General features: G+C 36.8%; 1 protein-coding gene across 1 annotated transcript in view; it reads right to left on the reverse strand.

Moving 5' to 3' along the window:
* Positions 1-24,548, reverse strand: part of QKI (QKI, KH domain containing, RNA binding) — a 161,878-nt gene that overhangs the window by 85,933 nt on the left and 51,397 nt on the right. The window contains exon 3 of the mRNA XM_009320757.1: positions 18,538-18,654. Within this exon, the coding sequence (XP_009319032.1) occupies positions 18,538-18,654 (117 nt within the window). The remainder of the gene's footprint in view (positions 1-18,537; positions 18,655-24,548) is intronic.

Here is a 24,548-nt window from a genome sequence, read left to right on the forward strand (position 1 = left end):
TAACCATTCAATGTGTAATATGCCGTCTGAACAAACTTTATTAATTGTGCCTTGTTTTTGCAGGCAACCAACCTTACTTTCTGCATGTGACCTCTATTCATCTAACAGTTGAAGCTCTGAAGTTCTAGTTGAATTATTACGCATTGCTATATCTACCGAGATCTTCAAAAGAATTTTGTGTACACGCTTTAAAGTTGCTACCGTAATTACTCCCTTTTCACTTACTGTTTCATATATTTGGCCAAATTAGTCTAGCATCAAAGATTTAGCTTTCACTCCAGAATAAAGCTGTTAGAGCTTGTTGAACGCAGACCTTCCAAACTTTGTAAGTAAAGCAACCAAGCCATTCCTTAATTTCTTTGGATGAATGAAATAAAAAGGATTTAAGTGTTACTGTAGCAATTCTATACCCTCTCATTTTCTACTGATGTATTTTGTACATTTTCAATTTTAGAATATTCTTCAGAATTGCTACCTGAAGGAAACAAAGATCCACACAGATTACCAAGTCTTTCTTCTACATTAACTTTCTTGCCTTACCTGTTTATTTCTATTTAGATAAGCAAAAAATAGCTGCTACTTAGAGAATCCTATCTCAGACTGAAGGGTTCCCACCCAAAATACTACATTTGGTTTTGTCACATACTTAAGAAATCTGAGAGGAAAATATGAAGCTGATTACAAAATCTTGCAAAATCAGATCTGAGGACAATTCTTTACAAAATAATAAATATTAACAGAAGCTGAGAAAACCAACTACGTTAGAAAACATGCTTTAAATACTTGGAATAGAAAAGCTCAGGCAATAAATTTAATTTTAAAAACCCCTCTTTTTCTAACATGTAGGCAACGCAATAAAATTTCAAAAAGCAGTGAAATAAGGACCCATGGCAACAGATGCTTCACACAGAGGAATGACATGGAACAGGATAGGGCAAGCATCTTCCAAAGTTGTAACTTCCACATTACAGTTAAGGATTTTTTTTTTACTGCTACTGTAGCCATTATTAGTAAAGCACAAGATTTAAGAGTTATAACGAATTTAAAAACAAACAAACAAAAAAAAACCCACCACCAAAACCTACCACACACCACCACACCAAAAAGACAAAACTCGTTTTTTACTGTCACTAGGTTCATGAAAAAAACCAAAGCCGCCTCCAAACAGCTGAAAAAACCCTGTTAATTTTCTTCACCTCACATCTTCCTCACCAGATAAACGAGGGCATTATCACTGTTTAATACAAGTTTTAATTGAGTACTGTCACTGGTGGGAAGAAAAGCGCAGAACCACTACTTTCCATATCAAACAAAGCAGGTAATTAACAGCTATTCTGGCACAATCCCTTATCACCAAAATACACAACACTTAAAGTTCTCTCAATGCCAATGCTTTGCTTCAACAAAGGAAAGCTGATGTTTCAGGGTCACATTCGCTCCTTTAATACACAGGCATAAATTTACTGCTCAGTCAGACACCTATAATTAAACACAAGAAGAATATAATTCTAATATTCAGACAGGCTTGCATGTGAGTGGGATATTTCCCCCCGTAAAGACGATTGCCTTTCATTTTTTGGTTTCAAGTAGCTACAGTTCACTTAGTTTTGATTACATAGCAATTAGATATGCAAATACAAGAGATCTAAAAAATGCTTTTTCAAATGTCAGATTGTAAGCAATCAAGCTTATTCTTTTCTCCTGTACACACAAGCTATTCATTAAATAGCTATTGTCTTAAAAACATTCCAACAGATTGCATGTATCAGGGTATTAGAAGCAAATATGGGAGTGCACATTACCCAGAACACAGCTCATCAGGGAATGAAAACGATCTTGCAATTAATTTAATATATACATGATAGTGGTTAACTAAGTTGGAACTAAATACAATATTCTTTGGGCACTTTTCCCACTACTGTTATTATCAATACCTAAGCTTACTGCATCTTCAAATTAACAAAAACTCATTAGTTAGTATATTTAATGATATGGTGTTGGTAATAAATTCCACAGCTAAAAATGCAGAATTATTGAGTATCTGTATTTTTTTCATTGTATATTGAAAATACATTCATATAAAGAAAGTCACTATGAAAGTATGCGGTTAGTATAATTTTGGCAAGAATAGCCATTTGACACCACCCCCCCCTTTTTTTTAAGGACCCACAGATATGTTCTATTAGAAGTGCAGACTTACAATTTCACACACCTAGATCACATATGTGAGCTTGGTTCTCTGTGACACATTTCATGGGGCCCCTAGAAGCAGCCCACAGTTTCAGAGATCCACTGATCACAGGATAAAATGGTGAGAGAGGATGTTTGGTGGCAGCTCTGAAGAGCCCAGAAAAGCAGAATTACTGCAGTATTAGATGGACTAGTCTATAAAATATTGTTACCCACAACTATGGTCTGCCATTGACAGTTTGAAAGCTTGCTCTTGCAAAACTCTAAAGAAGCAAGAACAAAATGGGATGGGGGCAGGGGTTGGTTGGTTGTTTCTCTAAATGATCACAAAATCACCTCCAAGCTAACAGGAGGGGAAAAAAGATCCCTAAAAGCAAGCCTGTGTTTTCAGTGACTCAGCTGTGAGGAAATGTACACTAACAAAGGAAGCTGAAACAGTTCTTTCCTAAGGCTTAGCTTTCAAGCCAGGTAACTGAAGTAAATAAAATGCTTTCCTAGTTGATTCCATGATTGCCAACCACCCTTCAAGATGTCTCTTGCAGGAGCACAGATCCTTTTTCAAGGTCAGGAGAGCAGCAAAAATTACAAGAGATACCTGATTCAGAGGTCTGTTTAAAAACATGGGAAAAAAAAAAAATCAGCTTAACTCTGAAGCCCAGCTGTAGGCCCCGAAATGTTCTGGAAACTCAGATCGAAGGAAAAGCTGGAAAGGCTTTTTACAAGAACTGGCATTTATGAGCTAACATATGAATGTGCGCAACAAACTGTTTGACATTTTGAGGGTCTTCAAATTTGCTTCATTTTTTTTCCTTTAAACGTTCAACTTGATTTTATCTTTCCCTCCTCTTGCAATAAAGGAGCCTTATTTAACCAGCCAGTAAGGCAAACCTCATTGCCTGTCAGCTTGCTGTTGTTGCCCATGCAACGTTTATATCCCTTCTGTTGCTTCTTCCCTAAGGGTCACTATAAACAACTGTTTGAGCAGCAAATGTAACCTGCGTATTTGAACTCCCACACACTACAGCCTGACGTAAAGATTGATACTGCTGACAGGGGAACCCGAATATTCCCTCCTAGTGGTGCCCCTGCAAACACTCCCCCATCTGTTATGTGGTTCTCCAAGGAAGACGCTGGAAAAATCCTGTATCTACTACTGTGAAAGGCCAGGATCCAAAAAGCATACTCAAAATGCCAGATTGTTGCCAGTTTCTGCATTCGGCAAGATTGGTGCTATTATCTAGTCAAATCCACTATACTTAATACTCCAACTTGCAAAAACAGCCAACTGAAAGTGGGTTTAATACGAACACAAGTAATAGGCCAAATATGATTAATTTTAAACCGTTATACTTTATTCTGCCTGGTAGATTCTTCTACTGTAAGTCATGAAACACTTATTCAATTAGATTGCAAATAATAGGTCTGAAGCCTGCAGTAACGAAATAAAATCAGACTTCCTTAAGAGAACTGAAACAGATAATCAATAGGAAATGTGTTTGTTTTTTTTCAAAACAGTTGTTTCTTCAGGTGTATATAGTAGACATGGCAAATTCAAAGTATCTGATTTTTCTTAGAAATGGAGAAGTGGGGGGGGTTTAAAGGTAAGGTTAATTCTACTACCAGATTAACTGTTCCAAAAAAGGTGCATTTCAAGCTAAATTGAACTTACCCTTTAAAAGGCTGGATACTGAAAAATTCCACTAGTCAGGCTGCAAAAACCAATTTTGGCATTTGCAATACCCTTGTCTCCTTACCACATATTGACTAATTTCCAGATTAGCTTCAATATTTCAAACTGCATTAATAACTATAAAATTTATCACTTATTTTGGCTTGTAACACAGCTTATTTTAAGACCTTTTCTGATTAATGCTGTTATGAGTCAGTGTAAGTTAACAGATTTAAGTTCTACGTCTTTTTGTCAGTCAAAATTTAAGTGAACATTCAATTCCAGTGTTGTCAACTTGAAACATAAATGATTGTTTCAAAGCCACCTCAAAGACTGCTTGGTCATTTGAAGCTCACTTACTCACCAGATGGAGAGTGATTACAACATATATTATCAACCCAAAACAACCTACACTTGTCTCTATAAAAATTCATTCTAAATATTAAATTTCTTTGTCAACTACTAGCTTTTAGGTCTTCAAATTATGTATTACAGTATGTTGTCAGTTCAGCAAGCTAGTTAAAACAAAATACCCCCCAAGACCCCAGCAACCTAAGAATTAAACTCCCTTGAATACATATGGTTGTAAATATGTCAGGCATTTGAAATCAATAGTCCTGCATCTTAAGTGGCTCCCAAATAATTTCGTCAAGTGGATCAATTAAATCAGTCAGGTACTTCAAGTGGATTCAGTCAGCTAAATGTGGTTTGGCATTCCAATCCTTTAGCAACATCTGATTGCCAGGGAAGCATTAATCGTTTCTGTACGGCTGCAGGACTAAACATTCGAGATAACCATTTATAAAAATACTCCAAAGTGTACACAAGCAGTGGCAGAGCTGGTATTAATGTGCTAGGGGTCCCATCTTTCAAAAAACTGCTTCTTCCTTATTCAAGACAAACATGCAATTGCTTAAGTGAACAGCAGCTTTCCCACAGAATGGACCAGGTGCTGTCAGCACTTCTTTCCTTACACTTCCAAGTACCACACAGCAGAAACACTAAGGACCAATAAATTAAGGTGCATGATCACACTTACTAAGAAAAAAAAGAAAAAGTTTATCTAGGCCCAAACGTCAGGATCTGTCATCCAGACTTTAACAATCCTATGGATAGAAAAGGAACTGACATTTTGACATGGAGAAACGTGTGGGCCGGAAGAGAAAAAATACTGAGAACTAGGAGACCATGTCCATGCTTTGGACAGGATTTTGGGAACTGTTCCCAGAGCTCCAGACTGCAGAGACAATACATGTACAACACTCAGACTATATCAAGAGAGGATGGAAAAAAGAAAGACCAGTTTTCAGTTTTTCATTCGTAACACTGGGGTCTGATTTTGCTGGCTATCGAGCTGGAAGACGTTTTCTTAGGATAAAGTGCTATCAACAGTGTTTAAAAAAAAAAAATCCAACAAAGAAAACCACCACAATACCAACACTCAAAGAAAGTAATTTAAAAAAAACCTCCAAATAATTAAATAACCCCACACCAGACCACCCAATTCCTTTTTGCCTCCATGAAATGTTATCCTCACTGAAAACAAGTCATACCAACCTTGTGCCATGACACAGTGGAAAGACTGGGGAAAAAGTAACACCTGCACCAGACTTACTAACCACAGAAAAATGTATTATCATAATGTTTGGATATAATACTTATTATGTAAATTTAGGTTATATGCACTCACTGGCCATATGCCAGATCAAGGCATTCAATTAACAGGCTGTTCTTTGCTTTTGAAGAAAAATTCCTTCCATTTGTGCATGGCAAAACACCACTAGCATACTTGCAAAATGATGCATAAAAGCCAGGACAGTTTGGTTCATAATTACACTGCCTATTTCACTTCTGTCAGGAATCAAAAGGGATTTCAAGAATTCTAGCTGAGATACCAATTAATCTTAACCTTTAGTTTTTACACATTCCTCATGTCACATCTACAAATTACCTACAGAAACATCTAGCCAAGTCTGAGGGCAACATCGGTATCTACTCTCCACACCTCTTCGCACTCTCCACATCTCTTCAAAAGCTACTACATTCAGAGTTCATGTTCCAGTAACTTCAAGGCAAGTAAATAGTGCAAATTCAGCAATCGCCCTGACTCTTAAGAAATATTTTTTTAATGGTATTTTTGCTGTTGGATTTTTTTTCTTCCCTTTCAGATTGTCTTCTGCATGTTACATGATTTTAACTGTTAATTAGTTAGTAGCATGAGAAGTCTGTCATTGATTTTCTTATGCCTGTTATCTTCCTTGCTTGAATTACTCAAGTCCCCCAATTGCAACTCCATTAAATAATAACTCCAGTGTTTATATCATTTGCTACCTTCATGCAAATATGTAAAGTGTTGGTAGAAACCACAACTCAGTTTAGTGCACTTTCATGGCATCTCATCCTGTTTTCAGAGGACAAAGGAAGCACCATGGAAATTAACCCTCCTTTTATTATAATGATTTATAAAGCACATGAGCACTCAGAAAGAGGTCAGCAAGGACCAAGTTGGGAAAAGACAGTCAGAGATCTCCCTAGAGAACCAAGAGGAACCGTATGTCAAAGCAAGGAAAATGAATGTAACTTATGAAACAAGGAAGAAGTTCATTGAAGAGGACCAGGGGAAAAAAAAAACTTTACCGGGGGGGGGGAGAGGGAGAGAGAGAGAGATTTTCATGATCCTACAAAGACTCAAGAAGAAAAAAATCTCCCGTAGCTCTTGCTGTGAAAATATAACTGCTCCGTAAATTATTTTGGATTGCTCTTTATACTACTGTGCATATGTTCATTCCCCAGAAAGATTAGTTCTTCATACATGAAAACATCCTGGTGTTTCCCAATAACTATGGCAAATTCATGACATTTTTGTACCAACTAGACACCTCCTCCCTGTACTGATTCCATCCATTCTGATCAAGTTCTCTGCATAATTCTATAATATCTTCTAATAAAACCAACTAAGAATTTGATATAGCCATTGTTTTCTTACAGCCAGAGTCTTCCTGTTACTTCAGCTGCCAGTTATTCCATTCTGTCAGGCACATACGAGCTACTGCCTGAATGAAGTCACTGTTTTACAGATTTTACTTTCAACACCCAAAACCAGCCTAATGTTTTCTTCATTTCAGGCTACTAAGGTTAGAGGACAAGATTTTGGCTGTCTTGTAGGACTATAGTACTGAATTGATTTATAATCCAAATAACATTCAAGATTTACTTACATTAACAAATTCGTCAAGCAAGCATGAATAGTGTGTTGTGTGTGTTTCATAGCGAGTTTGTGGCACTTAACAATCAAATCAGATACTTTACACAGAATGTCAGATTCTATTAAGTTAAACAGTCTCCAAGCAAGTTCAGTACTGGCCACTGCTAAGTTAAGTGTTCTACTACTGTAAGAGTACCAAGTTTTCTTTAACAGAAAAACAGATTTGTGTACCTGGCCTTAACAAACATTTGAATAAGTTTTCGTCCTTTCATGCAAGTACTCAACACACACTTTAAACTGAGTTATGAGTTTTAAACACCTTTTTTTAAGATATATTCACAGTATGCATGCACTTCAGTGAGTCCTACATTCACCAAAACATTTCCCATTTACTGCCCAAAAAGATGTGAAAAATGTGAATAATTAGCAGACAGAAGCTAATTACTATCAGAAAAGGCTAATAAAAATGTGCAACTGTCTGTCAATAAATCCCTCTGAAAAGTGTAAAGACCAACAATAAAATCTTGCAACTATATCTGGATAAACTGTAAAGTAAGGATACTGTCCCACTGCATACCCATTAACATCTACACAGTCACCTGAATTTCATTCATAACCTTAATATACTGTACTGTAGGCTGTTCCTAGCAAAAGGGTAACTTGCGATTAATAACATCCGTTTTAATCCAAGCCTAGGCAAGACAAAGGCTAACACAGAGCCAGCAGATCTGAGAAAAGTGGAAAACTGTCACCATCTAAAAACAAGTTTAAATGGCAAACCACTGAGACATTCTAGGAATTGCAATTTGCGATTGTTATCATACAGTTGACTGTTCCAAGTTGAAAAGGAATCCAGTATCTTGCTGCAATGAAACACTACAGATTACTTGTCTCTATCTGGAAAACAATAAAGTAGCAGAAAGTCAAATATCTCTATCTTCTAAATGTTCAATTAGTAATTTAAGTATTTAGTTTTAGCAACAGTGGTATCTTATTTTGTGCTTACTCTTTTGCTCCATGCAAAAGAGCCTTCCTATCAGTCTCAATAAAATTGCTAAATCTGACCCGAAGGAGCCATATCCAGGACGGTAAACAACAAGCTGTATTCCGCCTGCCAGCAGCCCCTCCAAAAAATATGGAGAAGCAAGAGCTGCTGAGAACTGATACCTACTTGGGAAACACAAGCACGCTGCCTTCCTCCCTGAATCAACAGGTTCTTCCTCCATTCCCGCATTTAAGTAGACTCAAATCTTCCCTCAGGACAGGGAAATTCCCATGAGCTGCAAACTAAGTATGGTCTTTTCCACACAAAAATCCAAGAACATTTTCATGATACTCAAACACACTCAAAACACAACCCTGAACACAAATTGTTTCTGGTAAGCAAGCTTATAATACCACAACATTAATTCTTAAGAAAGTTCAAAAAAACCCAGCCATATACCAAACATGAAATAATCCACTGAAGGGCAGCCCAATAGGTTAAGGTTATAGCCTAGAAAAATCTAGAATCCAGAAAGAGTTTAGTGGTGCTGATAAATGAGAATGGTGATAAAGTCTGCAAAACCACTAGTTGTCCTTCATAGCGCATCATGAAGATAGGGAAATATCACTGAATCTATCATTTGTGGAATCTCACAAGAATCAACTCCCTCGTTTTAGTATTATTAGATAACGCTCAACACTATTACCCTGGCAAGAGAAGATTAAAGTTTTAAGAAATCATATGACTGTACACAAGAATGCCCATACTCTGCTAAAACAAAGTCTCGCCTAGTTCAGTAACTTATCTCTCATCTTTTTCTGCTGAGTAAGTGTGGAAAAACTTTCAGGTTACAGTAGACTTTCATTATTTAAACCATTCACTTCTTTCACTACTTTGCTAGACAAAGTAAAATGTAGATAGACGTTTGCAGACAATTTTGTCAATACCTCAAAACAATTCAGTATGAATTGTCCCCCAAGCCTTTCAAAACTTCTATTCAAATGCCAGATACAAACAGCTGTGAGCTGTAGCCTAGTCAATTTTTTATAACACAATTAACACTCTCTGTGCTTCCCACCTAACAAAAGCTTAGGAGTAATTTTGCAGAAAGACAGTTTCTACCACAGTGCAGATGAAGATGAGTCAATTACCATTCAACAGACATAGAATTTTAATTTATAAAATAGAGACTTGTTTATACACATGTTCAGGCAATGATTCAAGATTACCTTGATATCTATTTTTTCCAGTACACTTTGTGCTACTTTTCTCCAATTTCAAGATAATTTAGATTCTCTTGCCTCTTGATCATAAGGTTTTTTGCTCACAGGGAACTGACAGAAAAAAATAAAAGGAAAGTAAAGTATAATACATGTTGGTTTTTACTAGCGTGGCTTTGATTACACTCCTCCAGTCTACAGCTTCCAGTGTCTTTAGCAAAATACTTCTTTAATGCCATTAAGTCAGTTATTTCCACAATTAGCTCAATAACCAGTTAACTCTTTACCAATTTAACTGCTCTCAGAACAAAATGACATATGATCAAGTTTTGATATCAAAGTTAATCATACTCAAAGGCTTCAGCTACTTTTCATATTACATAGGAAAACGTGTCTTAATAGTGTTAAAATCTGCTCAAAGCTGCAACTTTGTATCAACCACATGTAGAAATATATCCAGTATATACTGGATATATTCAGTATGTAGCCAATAAAAACCAAAGGTATGTATGAAATAAACCTATCTAAAAGATGCATTGCATCAGATACATATCAGTAATACTTTCTGAAAGACTAATATTGCTTTGCAATAATTCTTAAGGCCCTCAGGCACCTACATTTTTCTGTCCTTCAAAATAAAATCATTCTGTTCTTGAAAGTAAGAGCGTTCCTCAGACTTAAGTGAAAAGACTTTTGCAATAAATTACTTCAAATAAGAAGTGTTTGTCAAATCTTATACAAAAACTTAAGGAAAACATTGTCTTCTTGTAAAATCCACATTCCCATACTTAACTAAGATAATTGTACCTACACTGTATTCTTCATTACTGTCAATGTGAACTGAACATTTTTTACTTAAAGAAAAGACGTATGGAGGTAAGATTTCAAAGACGATACTCTAGAGACTCTGGACTATAAAACCCCCATAAACAGGCTTAGGAGTCAGCCTTCAGCCAAGGGTAATTCAAGAAATAATGTCTGTTACCTTCAACATTGCTGCCTTTTGAATTTCCTGAAGTATAGTTTCTACTAGTCAGCCTTTAGCATTTAATTATGTAATTAAATCAGTAACTTGCTAAGAGGACTTTTATTTTTTTTCGGTGAGGACTCCTTTTTTCCTTTTTTATACTATTAGCTTACAGTGTAAACTCCTATCTCTTCAGAGGGTCACCGCTCCCAGACTACCAGGGAGATAACTCAAGAGACTGCTGTTTTGTGGGTGAAAAGGGAAAAAGGCCATGCTACAGCAATTCTTTAATAAAAAAATAATAATGCTAAAATCCAGCTTTACAACTTCTCCTGCATTCAAAATAAGTGGTTACAAATGCAATAAAGGTTTAAAAATTGAATAGAAAAGTCTATTTTCTGAAGTACTCACTAGTGAAAAAAGATACTAGCTTACAAGCAACCAAAATTATTTTCATTACATCTTACGTTTTACAATGAACCTCTAGGAAGGCAAAGTGGTGTCAACCACCAAGTATATTCTTAAACAGGCTTGCATGGATTCCAAGTTAGAGGATTTTTCTTCACCACACAGCTACATACAACGTCTTATACAGCTTAATATGGTACATTCTTCACTGCATATTAAAATGGCAGTTGTAATATATTGAATATGTAAGTTCCGTAGTACCTTTATATGAATACGACTTTTTTGTTTAAAGTTAGTTTAAGAATAAAAGGCCAATTACTGCAGTGGTCAAAAATCAAGTATGAAGAAAGCATCCCAAGTTTGATGAATCCGTTTGAGAAATCAAACTTAATGCAGATATGCATACTTATGAGAAAGTGTGTTTAGAGGAAATGTCACTGTAGAAGATACTAGACGCTGAAGTTAATTGTTCCCCCGAGTAATATCTTAAATACTGCATTTTGAATGCCTTAAGTAATTTTCTATTAAAAGTTTCTATCCTGCATGCAGTAGATTCAGGAACATGCTGTATAGGTAATATCTCAGTCTCAGTTGAGCAGTCTGCTCATACAATGACTTTTAATATATAGTCACAGAAGTTGATAGCAATTACAAGTGAATGTAACCATCAGTTTGGCAGCCTGTTATATAGGCAAGTTGCAGCTTTCATGTGCAACAGAAGTTAACAAAGCACGATCCATGATATCCAACATCCTGAACTGCCACTCTACACTGCCTCAGCCAGCGAGTTTCCGGTAAGTAGAAGTCAATTAATTTTAACAAATAATACCCTTAATCATGGATATTGACAAGGGATTCTGATAGTTATAGTTCTAAATGTAAAAGTGAGCATCTGATCTTCAGAAACCTCACTAGCATTGTCAGAAAGGATTTTTATTTTTTTTTTTTTTAAATAAAAGGACAGTCATTCTAGTCACATATTATGTATATGGACTTGCTTTTCACTTTCACATGTCAACGTGCCTAGTCACTTACGGTTGGGTGGGGTGTTTTTTTTTCTGTTATTCCTTAATGGTGCTGACAAAGACTCAAAAACCCACCTTTGCAACTACTTAGAGAATTTTTTTAAATTGCCATTCCAAACCGTGGCCATGATTTCTCAACACAGATATATGAAACTGTCAAACAGCAGCAGCATGCTTGTGTGTAGAGGCAGATTTTAGAGGCAACAGGCCTGAGCCATGCAATTTATTCACAGAAGACAAGAATAATGATGGCTGGTCAACCTTTCATTCTGAAACACAGAACAACTTTACCATTTGCTACCATATGCTAAATATATTCCCTTTCAACATATGTGTCAGCACCATAGCTTTATTATTTGTTCATACATAGTACTTTTCACAGAATGTAAAAGTTGAGCATCCTATAATTAGGGTAGCAACAATAGGGCTTGTTTAACAAGACGCACTACAAAGTACGTATTATTTAATGTCAGTAACTTCAGTTTATAAGCTAAACTGAACATTTGTTAAGACTTTCCACTGGAAATCAAAGTATATCTGGTGGTATTTCAGAGACTAAAAGGTATTAGAATATTACAAATATATAATACTTCAATTCTATACAGCATGTAAACGTAGTAAAATAACCTGATTGCAAGACAGTTAAATTTTTCCACTCTAATCTTTTCCTCAAGCTTTGCATAGGTAGCAAGGATAATTTTTTAATTCCTTTTTAGCCTCACTATAAAAAAAATACTGAAGAGTCCAAAGAAATGGAATTATCTATTTACTGTGGCAACTCTGCACCAGCCAAAGGTCAAGATTGGTACTAATCGAAAGCTTGTCTTTCACGAAACCTTACGTAATTTCTGCTTACAAGGTGAACAGTGATGTAGGAACAAGTAAGCTCTAGGTCAGGAACCACAAATCAGTTCAAACAATCTACTACGGAGCAAAGTGCAACAGATTTGAAGCTGCTGCAGTAGATGAAGGCATTGAGTTCTTCAAATTTAGAATTGCATAGCTGCCTGCCTTTCTCTTTGAAATAACTAATTGTAAGAAAAAAATTCTCTGTATCATAATGAGACGCTTCCTCATGAAGTAAAAACGAATTATGCCCTCTCCTCACACACTGTTCTAGAGGAGATTCTTGACTAAAAGTAGGAAGAAATGGGAAAAAACAGCGTAGTTCATCAAGACTGCCACAAGCCAGCAGCCTGATGCCGTAAGGCTGCATACCCCTCTAAGTGAGATAACGGCAATCAATGTGTTCAAGAGCACAGAGCTGACTCCCTACGGGTGTGTCAATGTCTGTTTTATGGAATTCATGTAAGACAAGGGAGATGACAAAAACCAGTGTTTTGCTTATCCATCATTGGACAGTCTTCCCTTTTATTATTAAGCAGTATTCTTTGGCTGGTGATAAAATTGCTAGTTTACCTCACCGCCTAATGAGAGGTGCATTCAGACTAAGCAAAAAATGCCTTGGTCTTAATAAAGTTACACATTCATTAGCTTTTGATGAATGCCTGCAACCCCACTCCCCTCCCCAATAATCTCCTTCAAGTACCTCCAGGCTCTAATCACAATATTCTCAGTAATTAAGGTTTTGATTTTGAATTTGTCTAAAGCTGCCTAGAGAGATGTTCTGATTACCAGCTGAGCCTCAGACACAAACGATTTGAGGATTTCCCTTGCTTTCTGGGGGGAAATCTGTCAGCAAGTTTCAAGATTTGATGCTAGTTCAAGTGATGTGGCCATGTGACAAAGATTCCTAATTCATTATTTCTGTTCATTGGCTCACACAGGAGAGTAAAATTTTCTACAGAGCAAATCCAGATGATTTATTTTCCAGCACGTCAGTCTTTGTATTTTCTCTTGGATTCTGCAACCACTAGCAAGGTAGGAAGAGAAAAGTAGATGGACAGATTACTCTAGGAGATGGTATTTAGTACCATGTAGCTGTCACATTACAGATTGACACTAGTTTAGTAATTAATTCCTTCCCACATCCAATAAGGTTTCTTTTATAACTAGCACTGGGCAATCACGTTTGCAGATCTGAGATATACTTACAAAATATACATACAAATTAACCTGCATTTCTTATCTCCTCCAAATTTCAAAGCAATTCAGTCAAAAACTGGAAAAATCTTGAATACTCACTTTTCTAAATGACCTTGACCCTATATGAAAGGAAAGGGTTTTAAAAACAATTAGTGTAACCTAACCTTCCATGAGAGAATACTATTACTTCTGTCTTTTACACTTTTAAGTGCATTAGCATTTTGAAGTAGAACCTGCAAAGAGAGAAGCCCCTTGTGAAAATAAAAAGTGGCTATCATTAAAAGGCACTGACTGCCAAGGAAGCTGGTCATCTTGCACTGCAAGACTAAGAAGTTCATCTCTAAGTATAATTCATCAGGAAGAGAGGCAAGAGCGAATAGCAGGACGTGTGCTTACTCCCCAAACTGATAAACGTCACTCGTTCTTACTTTAGTGTGTTTGTGGTCATCATGTCTTCAATACAGATTCCAAATCTTTATTTTTAGAAGAAACATCTTATTGGGATGCATCACAAACTGCATCATAACCAATGATTATGAAATTCTTCCTACTGAAGCAACAATGGTATAGCAACAAAAAGTCCAGTCTGAAAAAGATAAACTACTGACTAATACCAATCATCTCAGGAGAGCAAAAGAGCTATAGAAAGATTAGGAATGGATGGCATGAAAATAGGTTTTATCAAGAAAATTATTTGGTACTCAACACTGGTTTACAAGCAGTATTATATTATTTGGTATTCAAATATGTTATACTATTATAGCATTCAAATATATTAAACTATTTAATATTCAACACTAACTGCATTATCTCATGAAATCAATGGTCAAGTACTCTGTGCTCCAAAAATATCAGCCAACAGACAACTTAGAAGAGGTAATGGGCATTAAAGCACTGACTAGATCAGTTTGTGGCTTTTAATGCATACGAAGTTCTAGCTGATCTGCCATACAGAACTTGTCCTCATTGAAGACAGCTTTCCTTTTCTTACTAGACTTCAGAAAAACAGGTGACTCATTCAGAAGGTCTCAGCTCCTCTAAGCTTTTTCTCAAAGACAAAACTCCAGTAACTCACACTGCCTATTCTTCTTTGAACAGCTACAAAAAAAAAAGGCGGGGACAGTGGGGAAAATCACTCCAAAAATACCAATTCTCCAGACAGTAAACCTGCCGAAGCTATATAGAGAGCTAACTCCCCGCAGGAGAGGACAGGTTCTGAAGCACAGTGGTGGGAGGTCGTGGACATTAAACATAACAGCCGTCTGGACATGGTCCTAGGCAACCTGTTCTAGGGGACCCTGCTTAAGGAGAGGTGTTAGACAAGAGAACCTCCAGAGGTCCCTTCCAACCCCCACCATTCTGTGATTCTTAACAGACATTTCACAAACTCCAAGACCTACATGATTGTTGAATGGATAGGTCAGAACACGTGGTGGTGACCAACAGCATTGCAGAAAATGTGCTTATCCTAGCTGGCAGCTGAGAGTAACGAAGGACATGGTGCATACACATGCACTACACTGGCTGGTGATGCCTAAGTGCCTACCCTGCTGATAGCATAGAAACAGAACGTCTTCGGTAGCTGGACATATCTTCAGTGGGACCTAATATAAAAAGCATTCAAAGAATGAAGGCTGTACAGCTCTAACAAAAATGCACTGTTAGTCACACTCTGGAAAATGGCTACCATACCTGATGTGGAATTCATTGGGCCACTTCGGTTTCTGTTCAGGCTAGTATGAACAAGAAGGACAGGGAAGAGATGGAGTGGGAGGGGATTATGACATGCGGGCCAAGGAACACACAGCAATTTCCAGAAATCTGAAGTAATCTTTACTCTCCTAAATGCTTTCTACAAAAGGGTCTGCAAATGGGTCTCTTCAGAAGAAAAATGGAGGCCTCAGATGCAGGGTTTTTTTCTTTCTTTTTGCACTACTGTAGCTGTTTGCAAGTAGAGCTATTGCTAACACAACTAAGTGTGCTTTGCAGCCAATCTGCAAAACTTTTAAGGATGTATCAGAGCATCATTGTTAATGACAATCTTAAATATACATACATTCACTACTAACAGTGAGACATTATTTCTGGACCATTAAGCTTGGGGCCTCAATCTATATTTATAAGCTTTCTGAAGAATAGACGCCTACGTTTTAGCTTACAATATCTATGAACATAAATAAAGTAGAACTAACATTTTTATTCAAAGTTATATAACCTAACTCCTGATGAACTACCCCAACCTAGAATTACCATTCCTAAAACAAAGAGGGAGCAGCAATAAACTTAAATTCTCCCCATAAATGAAGATAAGAATTGTATTATTGATAAAAATACAATGTCTTTTAAAAACTATGTTTAAATAGGAAAAAAGTTGAATGAACTTTTAAGTACTCACTTTTTTAATGTATCCGTACTTCTCTTCAGAATCGATAGTCTGAGAATTCATTCGTTGCAAGCTAAATTTTAGTATATTCCACAGTGAAGATTTACTTTGTTATACATGTAATCAGAAGTCTTAACGTCCTATTAATCTACCAGCCAAAAAGTGGTAGCTTTCAAGAGCAGATCAAATAGTCTTCTCTTATGAAAACTAGGTGAAGTTCGCAAACTCTTAAAGGGAGGCGATATTTTCACTAAATCTCCTGACCCAGGATCTCTTTTTTTTTTTTTAACAATACAATAGAATATATAAAAGTTTGACTACTATTAATAGTCACAAACAAAGGTATGTAATTAAGATTGTTTGCATATTGGCAACGATACACTTCGCTTCAAAATATAGCATCTACACCCACACAATTTTGTATGTCGGGTGAAGCATGCTGAAATTTTAATACTCAGAAATGTTAATGTCTCCTACCACCCCCGAGTTATAGGAAATCTGTATTTCAAAATCCTGTACAAAAATATCAACTCTACAAGTTCTATTAACCCACCTACAGTTTAAAACCCCATAACAGTAGGACCCGTTCATACATTAAATGTCCCCCCCCAGCCAAGAGGTAGAAGGAATTGACAGCCGGCTGAACATAAGCCGGCAGCGTGCCCAGGTGGCCAAGAAGGCCAATGGCATCCTGGCCTGTATCAGAAATAGTGTGACCAGCAGGAGTAGGGAAGTGATCGTGCCCCTGTACTCGGCACTGGGGAGGCCGCACCTCGAATACTGTGTTCAGTTTTGGGCCCCTCACTACAAGAAGGACGTCAAGGTGTTGGAGCGTGTCCAGAGAAGGGCAACGAGGCTGGTGAGGTGTCTGGAGAACAAGTCTTCTGAGGAGCGGCTGAGGGAGCTGGGGTTGTTTAGCCTGCAGAAAAGGAGGCTGAGGGGAGACCTCATCGCTCTCTACAACTACCTGAAAGGAGGTTGTAGCGAGGTGGGTGTCGGTCTCTTCTCCCAAGTAACAAGCGATAGGACGAGAGGAAATGGCCTCAAGTTGCGCCAGGGGAGGTTTAGATTGGCCATGAGGAAAAATGTCTTTACTGAAAGAGTGGTTAAACATTGGAAGAGGCTGCCCAGGGCAGTGGTTGAGTCACCATCCCTGGAAGTATTTAAAAGACATGTAGATGAGGCGCTTAGGGACATGGTTTAGTGGGCATGGTGGTGTTGGGTTGACGGTTGGACTCGATGATCTTAGAGGTCTTTTCCAACCTTAATGATTCTATGATTCTATGAATTCAGGCAAAGAACTATAATGTTTTAAAAAAAGAAACCTTCATAAATCAAGCATTTAAGACAGTATCACCCTCTTATTTCTACAGAACCTAGACAACCAAAAACTCTCATAGGTTAGATCTTTGCTCAAAAGGTGGAAATCTAAACATTCCAAATAGCTATAGGTAGAATAAGAGAAAAGGGTGGTGACAGTATTACAGCAGATTATGAAAACAAGAGGCATCAAAATGAAGTTTGAAAGTGACACAGTCATAAGCTTTGGGAAGTCTGAGATTTTTAACTGGGTAGACATTAGCTTTCTATTTTAATTGTTATGTGCTACATATGTATCAATAGAATGTATTATGTAGCTGATCAGATACGGAAAAGAGGGGGTTTTCTAAAGAAAGAACCAAAAGAAATAATACTTATGGGAACAAAGAGTTAAAGAGTACTGTTAAGTGCACATTTCAAAACTGCAGAAGAGATGCTGGTGCAACTTCAGCAGTAGTAACCAGAGGTGGAGGGAAATAGCTAGAAAATAAACCTGCAAATAGAAATTACTTCCAGGAGTTACCACCAGAGCAACTTGACACTCAGGATGGCTCTATCCTTAAAGTATAGTTTCTTTATTTATATGGGCAGAGCATGTATATTACAGGACAGGGCAAGGAACAGCCCTAATTACATTGCAACTCCACCTGAACACAAACCAAATCCAGAAACACAGTGCTTCTTGGTTTACTCGGACAGAACTCACTGCCAGAAGAACATTAAACATTTTTTCCGATCCACACTACTTGCACAAATCACTACTTTGGTATTTCAATACAAGAAAGTTATTAAGAACACCTTTAAGGTTAACAGCTCTTCCTTAGAAAAATACATTTAACTTCAATTTTTACCTTTACCTTGTGAAACATGACGCAATTAAAAGTTAGTTATTACTGAAGAATACTTTATAATTGCTAGTTAGACTCCCAGTTGCACCATTATGGAGCATGCACATTTAACTTCTTTAGAGTAGGTTGTGTTACTTACTAAGTCTGTAAAAAACACTAGATCATGAAAAAGCATATAGTAAGAACACAACAAATAAAAGAGACATGAGCTTACACTCTGTTAGGAAATAAAACTATGCATCTGAAACTATGCTACCTTTCAAGAGCTTACCTTCTTTTTGTCCCTCATTGAGCCCTTCCCTCGGACCATTATCTTGCATCCTGTTTCTGCCTCAAGCTGTTTAGCTGTTAGTCCTCTGGGCCCAAGGATTCTTCCAACAAAGTTAAACTGGAAAAAAAGAAAAAGATTATTTCTATAAAAGCAAGTAAACAAAATTTAAAATTTAACAAGATGTATTTCTGTCTCTAAAATATCATCAAGTGTTTATTGGTTTAGAACACTACACTGAATACCTGAGGTTAAAGAATGAGGTAAGTACTATTTTCATACATTAGATACCTATGTGACCCCATACTTTGGGGGATACAGGTTTCAGGTGAAAATAGGTTTTTAAGTTTAACGTCCAGTAGTCTAGGGCAGTGGTAGTCCTAATTTCCTCCTCATTAAGTTGTATGAGCTCTTACAGAAACTACAAACCACCCTCCCTCACCACTAACACGACCAGACATGCTCATCAGTAGGCCAACAATGTGCATCACATCACAGAAACACACACATTCTGGTTGCATGACCAGACATGCACACAACTTCCATGTGGCGGGACTGATTGGGTGCCACGTGTAGGTCCAGTCCCATAATGGCACAGGGCCTTCAGGAAAGGATCCTAGGCCCACTATTCATTTGCTCCCTGCCTACAGCTAAGGAGCCTGCAGAAAACATTCTTTTTCACCCTTTTGTGCTGTTCTGGTGGGCTCGATCTGGACAGCACGCTGCTGGCTGGCCACCCACATCTACAGAAACTCTTCTTTATATACCTGTGCCATAGCATTTCCTTCAGAAAAAAAACCTGAGGCTTGTTACATATTCACTTTAGGTTTCATGGGCAACATTTCTGGAAAACATTGTATTTGTGATATATTTTTTATATATATATAATGTGTGTGTATACAGACATGACAAAAGCACGTCATTTTTTGTAAGTTGTATCCTTTATTCAGTTGTGTATACAAATAGAGCAAGTATTTCATGTTTAGTTGGCTAACTTCAATATCAGCAGACAACCCCCTGCCTACACTTAACACAGTAATACCACCATTTAGCCATACATAACATTATTTCCTAGTTATTTTCGAGGGTTTTTTCCCTTTATTTTCAATCACACATTCTGGAAATTATGTCATAAGTAAAAAAAGCACTAAGTGAAGGTAGCATTAAGAACATATAGCAGTACTCTGTGACAACTACAGTGCAAAGATGAAGCACCAGGCTCAAAGGATACATAAACCTAGAAATTTCAGACCGAAGATTAAATTCCGAGAAGATATTAAGAGAACAGAAACTCTGCAGTAAGGACAAAAGTCTGGATATTTTAGATCCTGGTAAACAAAACTATTCAGTGGAATTATGAAGTTGTTGGCTTTCATTTCCTCAGCTAATTAAAATCAGGTTTGAGTACTACAACTCAACGTATTTGAAATCCTTATAAAACTGCAAAAAACAGAAATTATTTAGAAGTGAGCAGAAATTATGAACACAAGCAAATTAAAGTTCTTCAACAAAAATAATCTGCTTCACAACAGCTAAACTGTTCATAGATACACTCCCAAAATTATTTAGTATTCCAAGCTCAAAAACAAAGAGGTATTATGAAGTCTGAATCAACTGTCGGGGGAGAAAAATGAAGATTAAAGGCACCTGTGAACGCATACACAAACTGTGAATCATAGGAAATTAAGGGAGATTCACTAAGACTGGATAAAGCAATGAACCAGCTACAAGTGATAAAGTTCAGCCTTGAAATATTATCAAAATCCTGCATTTGTTACACATTTCATGCTTAATATGAAAATCATACCACTATCTTACATCTAACTTGGCTTTCTCCACAACCACACTTCCTGCACACTAAATCTTTATATATCTATTCCATTCCACTGGTAAAGCTAAAATAGTATTGTAAATCTGACTTTAAACCACTCTTCTAAGCAACACACAAGGTGACTATCATTACATTCTCTATCTCCCAAGAAAAACAGCAGCCTCTATTATTTTATTAACTTGGATCGTGATTAAAAGAATAATCAAATTCTAAGACAAGATAATTTGGATAAAAAAATTATATGGAACGATTTATGATACTAAGGGAAAAAAGCAGGAATTTGTATTACTCTTAAGCTTGCAACTTTATTCACGTTGTCTGAACACTATATAGAATTCTGGCTTCTAGCTGAGAAATTGCTGACTTGAACTGCAACACATTCTGTTAAATGTTAAGCCAGTTTCTTTTCCAGCTACTCCCAAGAATATTCTCCTTATAAAGAGCCTTCATAAATTGTTCCAAGGTAGCTCAACTCCCTGTCTTTTCTTTCCAAACTGTACACATTAGCACCTTGAACCTTTTTGGATAAGTATTCTTTCTAAAACTGACCGTTCTTGTTACCTCTCGGGCCCTCCAATTTGTTCATTTCTTAAAGCAGTATGCCTGGACAAGGCAATACTTCAGCTGAGACCTCAAAAAGGTTAAGTTACTCAAAACAATTATATCTTACAAACCACATTCCTATTAACAGATCCCAGCTTCTTCTCTCCCTCCCCAAAAAATTCAGTTCTAATGTTTGGTTCAACATTCGTTGACCCCAGATATTCTTCTCCATTACCTCTGCTTTGCCAGTTTTCCCCAGTTTTGTATTCATATGCAACTTTTATGCCCCCCTATAACAACATATTGCTCTACACTGATGTAATGAATTCTACGTTGTTGACTTTGGGCACACTAATTTCAAGAGAATTTTGACTTTTAATTCCATCTTTAAAAGCATTTGATATGACTTAACTGTTTTCTAAGTGTACTTTCCATCCCACCAGCCAAGTTATTCTTGAATGTGTTAGAGATCCAAGCTGAAGGAGAACTCTGCAGGACCCCACCTGAGGTGCAGTCTTAATTGAGTCATCAGTAATCAATTATCATGGTTTAAGCCAATTATTGCTTTAACAAATGATTCCCAATCTTTTGTACTGATGGATCACTGTCAGTATTTAGTTCCTCAGACTACCGTCTTAAAGTCCTAGCTGAGAACTCCCGAGGAAAAAAACAATTCTGCCCCTCTTGTGAAGGGACTAGGTAGAGAGTAGTGACCAGCAGACCACAACTCAGGAACACAGTGTAGACTAAGCCTTCTAGTTGGACAGTCTCAAAAGTTTTATCAGAATCCAGTTGTATCAGCAGCTACTGCTTCTCTTACCTGCCAGGCCAGCTAGATTATCAAACAGAATTATCAGAACCAGATACATCTGACAAATGCAAAAGACCATTTTTATCACACTTAACTCAAGATTTCTCATGCTCTTTGTCCCATACTCTCACCCAATCGCACTCTTCTTCACTTCTTCATCACCTTGTGGTTCCCTACAAATAACACACCTGTGTTCAGGAGTACTGCTTCTTCTAACATTTGTACAGAGCCAAAGCTAGGAATATTTCCCTATAATTTCTTACAGCTTTTCTCACTCTGCACTTGTCTAATCCTCTAGGATTCACCTTACCCCCAGTGAATTGCTAGAAAATAAACAGCAGTGGTTCACAAATCAGTTTGACCAACTTAAGACTGCATTACTTTGAATGTATCCAACTTCACACATGAGGGAATTAGAGAATATGTTAAAAATTAATCTTAGCATGGGTCACTTCTGGTTAACTGCTTCTACATCAACAATACAGAAAAAGCAATCAAATACTTCATTTCCCTTCATCAAGTTAGTCTCTCATTCCCCAGCAATTAATGTATCTCTATACTCAATATATTTTTTATATGGCTAACATTTTCACTCGTGGTATTTCACAATTATTTTCCTGGTTTTTTTAGAAGAGCTGAACTAAGTTTTATTTTTGTGCTCTCAAATCTTCCTATACAAACTCAAAATTAGAACTCAAGAAACAATCTCCAGAAGAATGTGTTTGTGACATGCACAAACACAAAAGCATCCTATGCACCACCTAGAATCCTTTACGTTTTAGGAACAATGGAGGGAACCAGGAAGTACACAACACTAATAATATTAATAAAAAGCCAAGAATTAGAGTATCTAGTGGAGCTCAGGTGCTGAAGTTTTTTTCGTGAAGTTCCGACCAGTCACACCATGTTGCTCTCCCTCTCTGCCTGTTTCTCTGCATCGCCACTCCCATTCCCTTAGTTTGCTAACCTTACAAGCTTGAAGTTTCCAGCATATACAAAATACACACCAGCAAGATCCTGTAGTAAGACATTTGTTGCCCTTGTTTGAGAAGATGCCCAAAATACACACACTTAAGAAAAGAGACAGATAGAATATGTTGGGGAGACTCTGTACATGAGAATCTTTGTTACTGAAGGTGTTTAAGCAGAAACAGACATATTAGGAAAAAAGTTGCTCTAAATCCTAATGTTTGCACCTACTCTGGGATATTAATGATTACTCTGCAGCAACTGACACTCCCAAGAGCTGATAAAATTTCTATCCGGTGTCCTACTTAACAAGTCCACTGTATCAGAAATTCCCTGATAAAAACTGCTTGTATTCCCTATGCATAAAACAACTATTTCCCAAGCAGACCAGGTGCTTTTACAGTCCTTCTGTGCCTCACCAGCCCCTACACCCAGAACAAAAGTAGTAAAGGAAAGTAAGAACCAACTATGCTAAAGACTCAAAGCTGCTGATTAATAAGAGGTTGCAAAGAAGTGTGCCTGATTTTTACAGTGTATGGGAAATGCAGTGTTTAAGAAACTTCCCATGCAAGTTAAAATCTGAGGAACTGGAGGGTGTCCAGCAGTACTAAATTTTATACTATTATTGTGCCTTTTGTATTTTGTGTTTTCCTTTGAAACCTGAAAGTAAGATATGGCAAGGTCTAATTTATCTGATGAAAAAAAAATTCTTTCCTTCATTACTGGAGAAGAATTTGAAAAAATCTCATTTGATTAAAATATTGAAATATAGCAAGAAAGAACATAAGCACAGCATTTGGTTAAACAATTATTTTGCCCAATTAAAAACTAATTTATTCTACCATCTTATTAGCAAATGTTCCAATGATTTACTATACATCGAATTTGCAGAGCTAGTTACTTATCACTGGAAAAAAGCCAAAACAAGCTATTCTTAAAGCCTATTTCAACTTACGGAAATCAAGAAAAGTCTTAGAAAGCTTATGTGTTCCTCAGATACAATGCATAGTTGAGCACAAATGATTTATACAAAGCTTAAACATTATTTTAAGGAAAATCTCAAGGAAAGCTCAGTAGTTCCTCGTTATACCAAAACCAAAAGATGCTCTATGTCTCACGTTGACTATAACTAAGAATACTTTAAGACATAGTAATAAACATTTAAATTCAGCAAAAATTCTAAACACACAAAAAAGAGCCCTTTCTTTACCGATGATCCACAACAAATGCTTTGCAATATGTCTACATTTCTAGTAATCTGGCATTTGGTCTCACCTTCTGATCTCCAACTTAGAAAAACCACATAAATGCTGTGAATTCCTTAAAAAAACCATTGTAATTACTACAACTGAGTACTTGTAACCATAAATGTCCACTTGGTGTTATTTAATTCTTAACTGCCTGTAGAAATCAGCTTCAGTACAGTTACATGTTCTCCATTTTGAGACTACCTTTACATATCATAAATTCCTTTTTTTTTTTTTAAACAGGACAAAAACTTCAGACTTCTTCTACATCAGTTAGAAAGCAGCTTAACCCTTCCCTTATTCATATTGTTTTTCCAATTACAGTATTTTATTTTACAGCTCAGTTAAGTGTTAGATATAACTGCCAGCTCTAAGTGGATTTTCATGAAGACAGAAAACTGTAACTTATATTCACCCTTCCCATACCCAAATCAGCTTTCAAATTGTATACTATTACATCAAACAAACTAAAGCATCCCAAAAATGTGGTTCAAAATGTCCTGATGGTTTAGTTTGCTTTTTAAAGACATGGAGAACAGCATTTCCTGCTCACTTCATTTTCATATGCTTTCCCCCACCAAATAAAAAGCAGCTGATGACCAAGACTCTGCAT

The sequence above is a fragment of the Pygoscelis adeliae genome, unplaced genomic scaffold (genome assembly GCF_000699105.1).
Source record: "Pygoscelis adeliae isolate BGI_AS28 unplaced genomic scaffold, ASM69910v1 Scaffold33, whole genome shotgun sequence".
Taxonomy (NCBI): Eukaryota; Metazoa; Chordata; class Aves; order Sphenisciformes; family Spheniscidae; genus Pygoscelis; species Pygoscelis adeliae.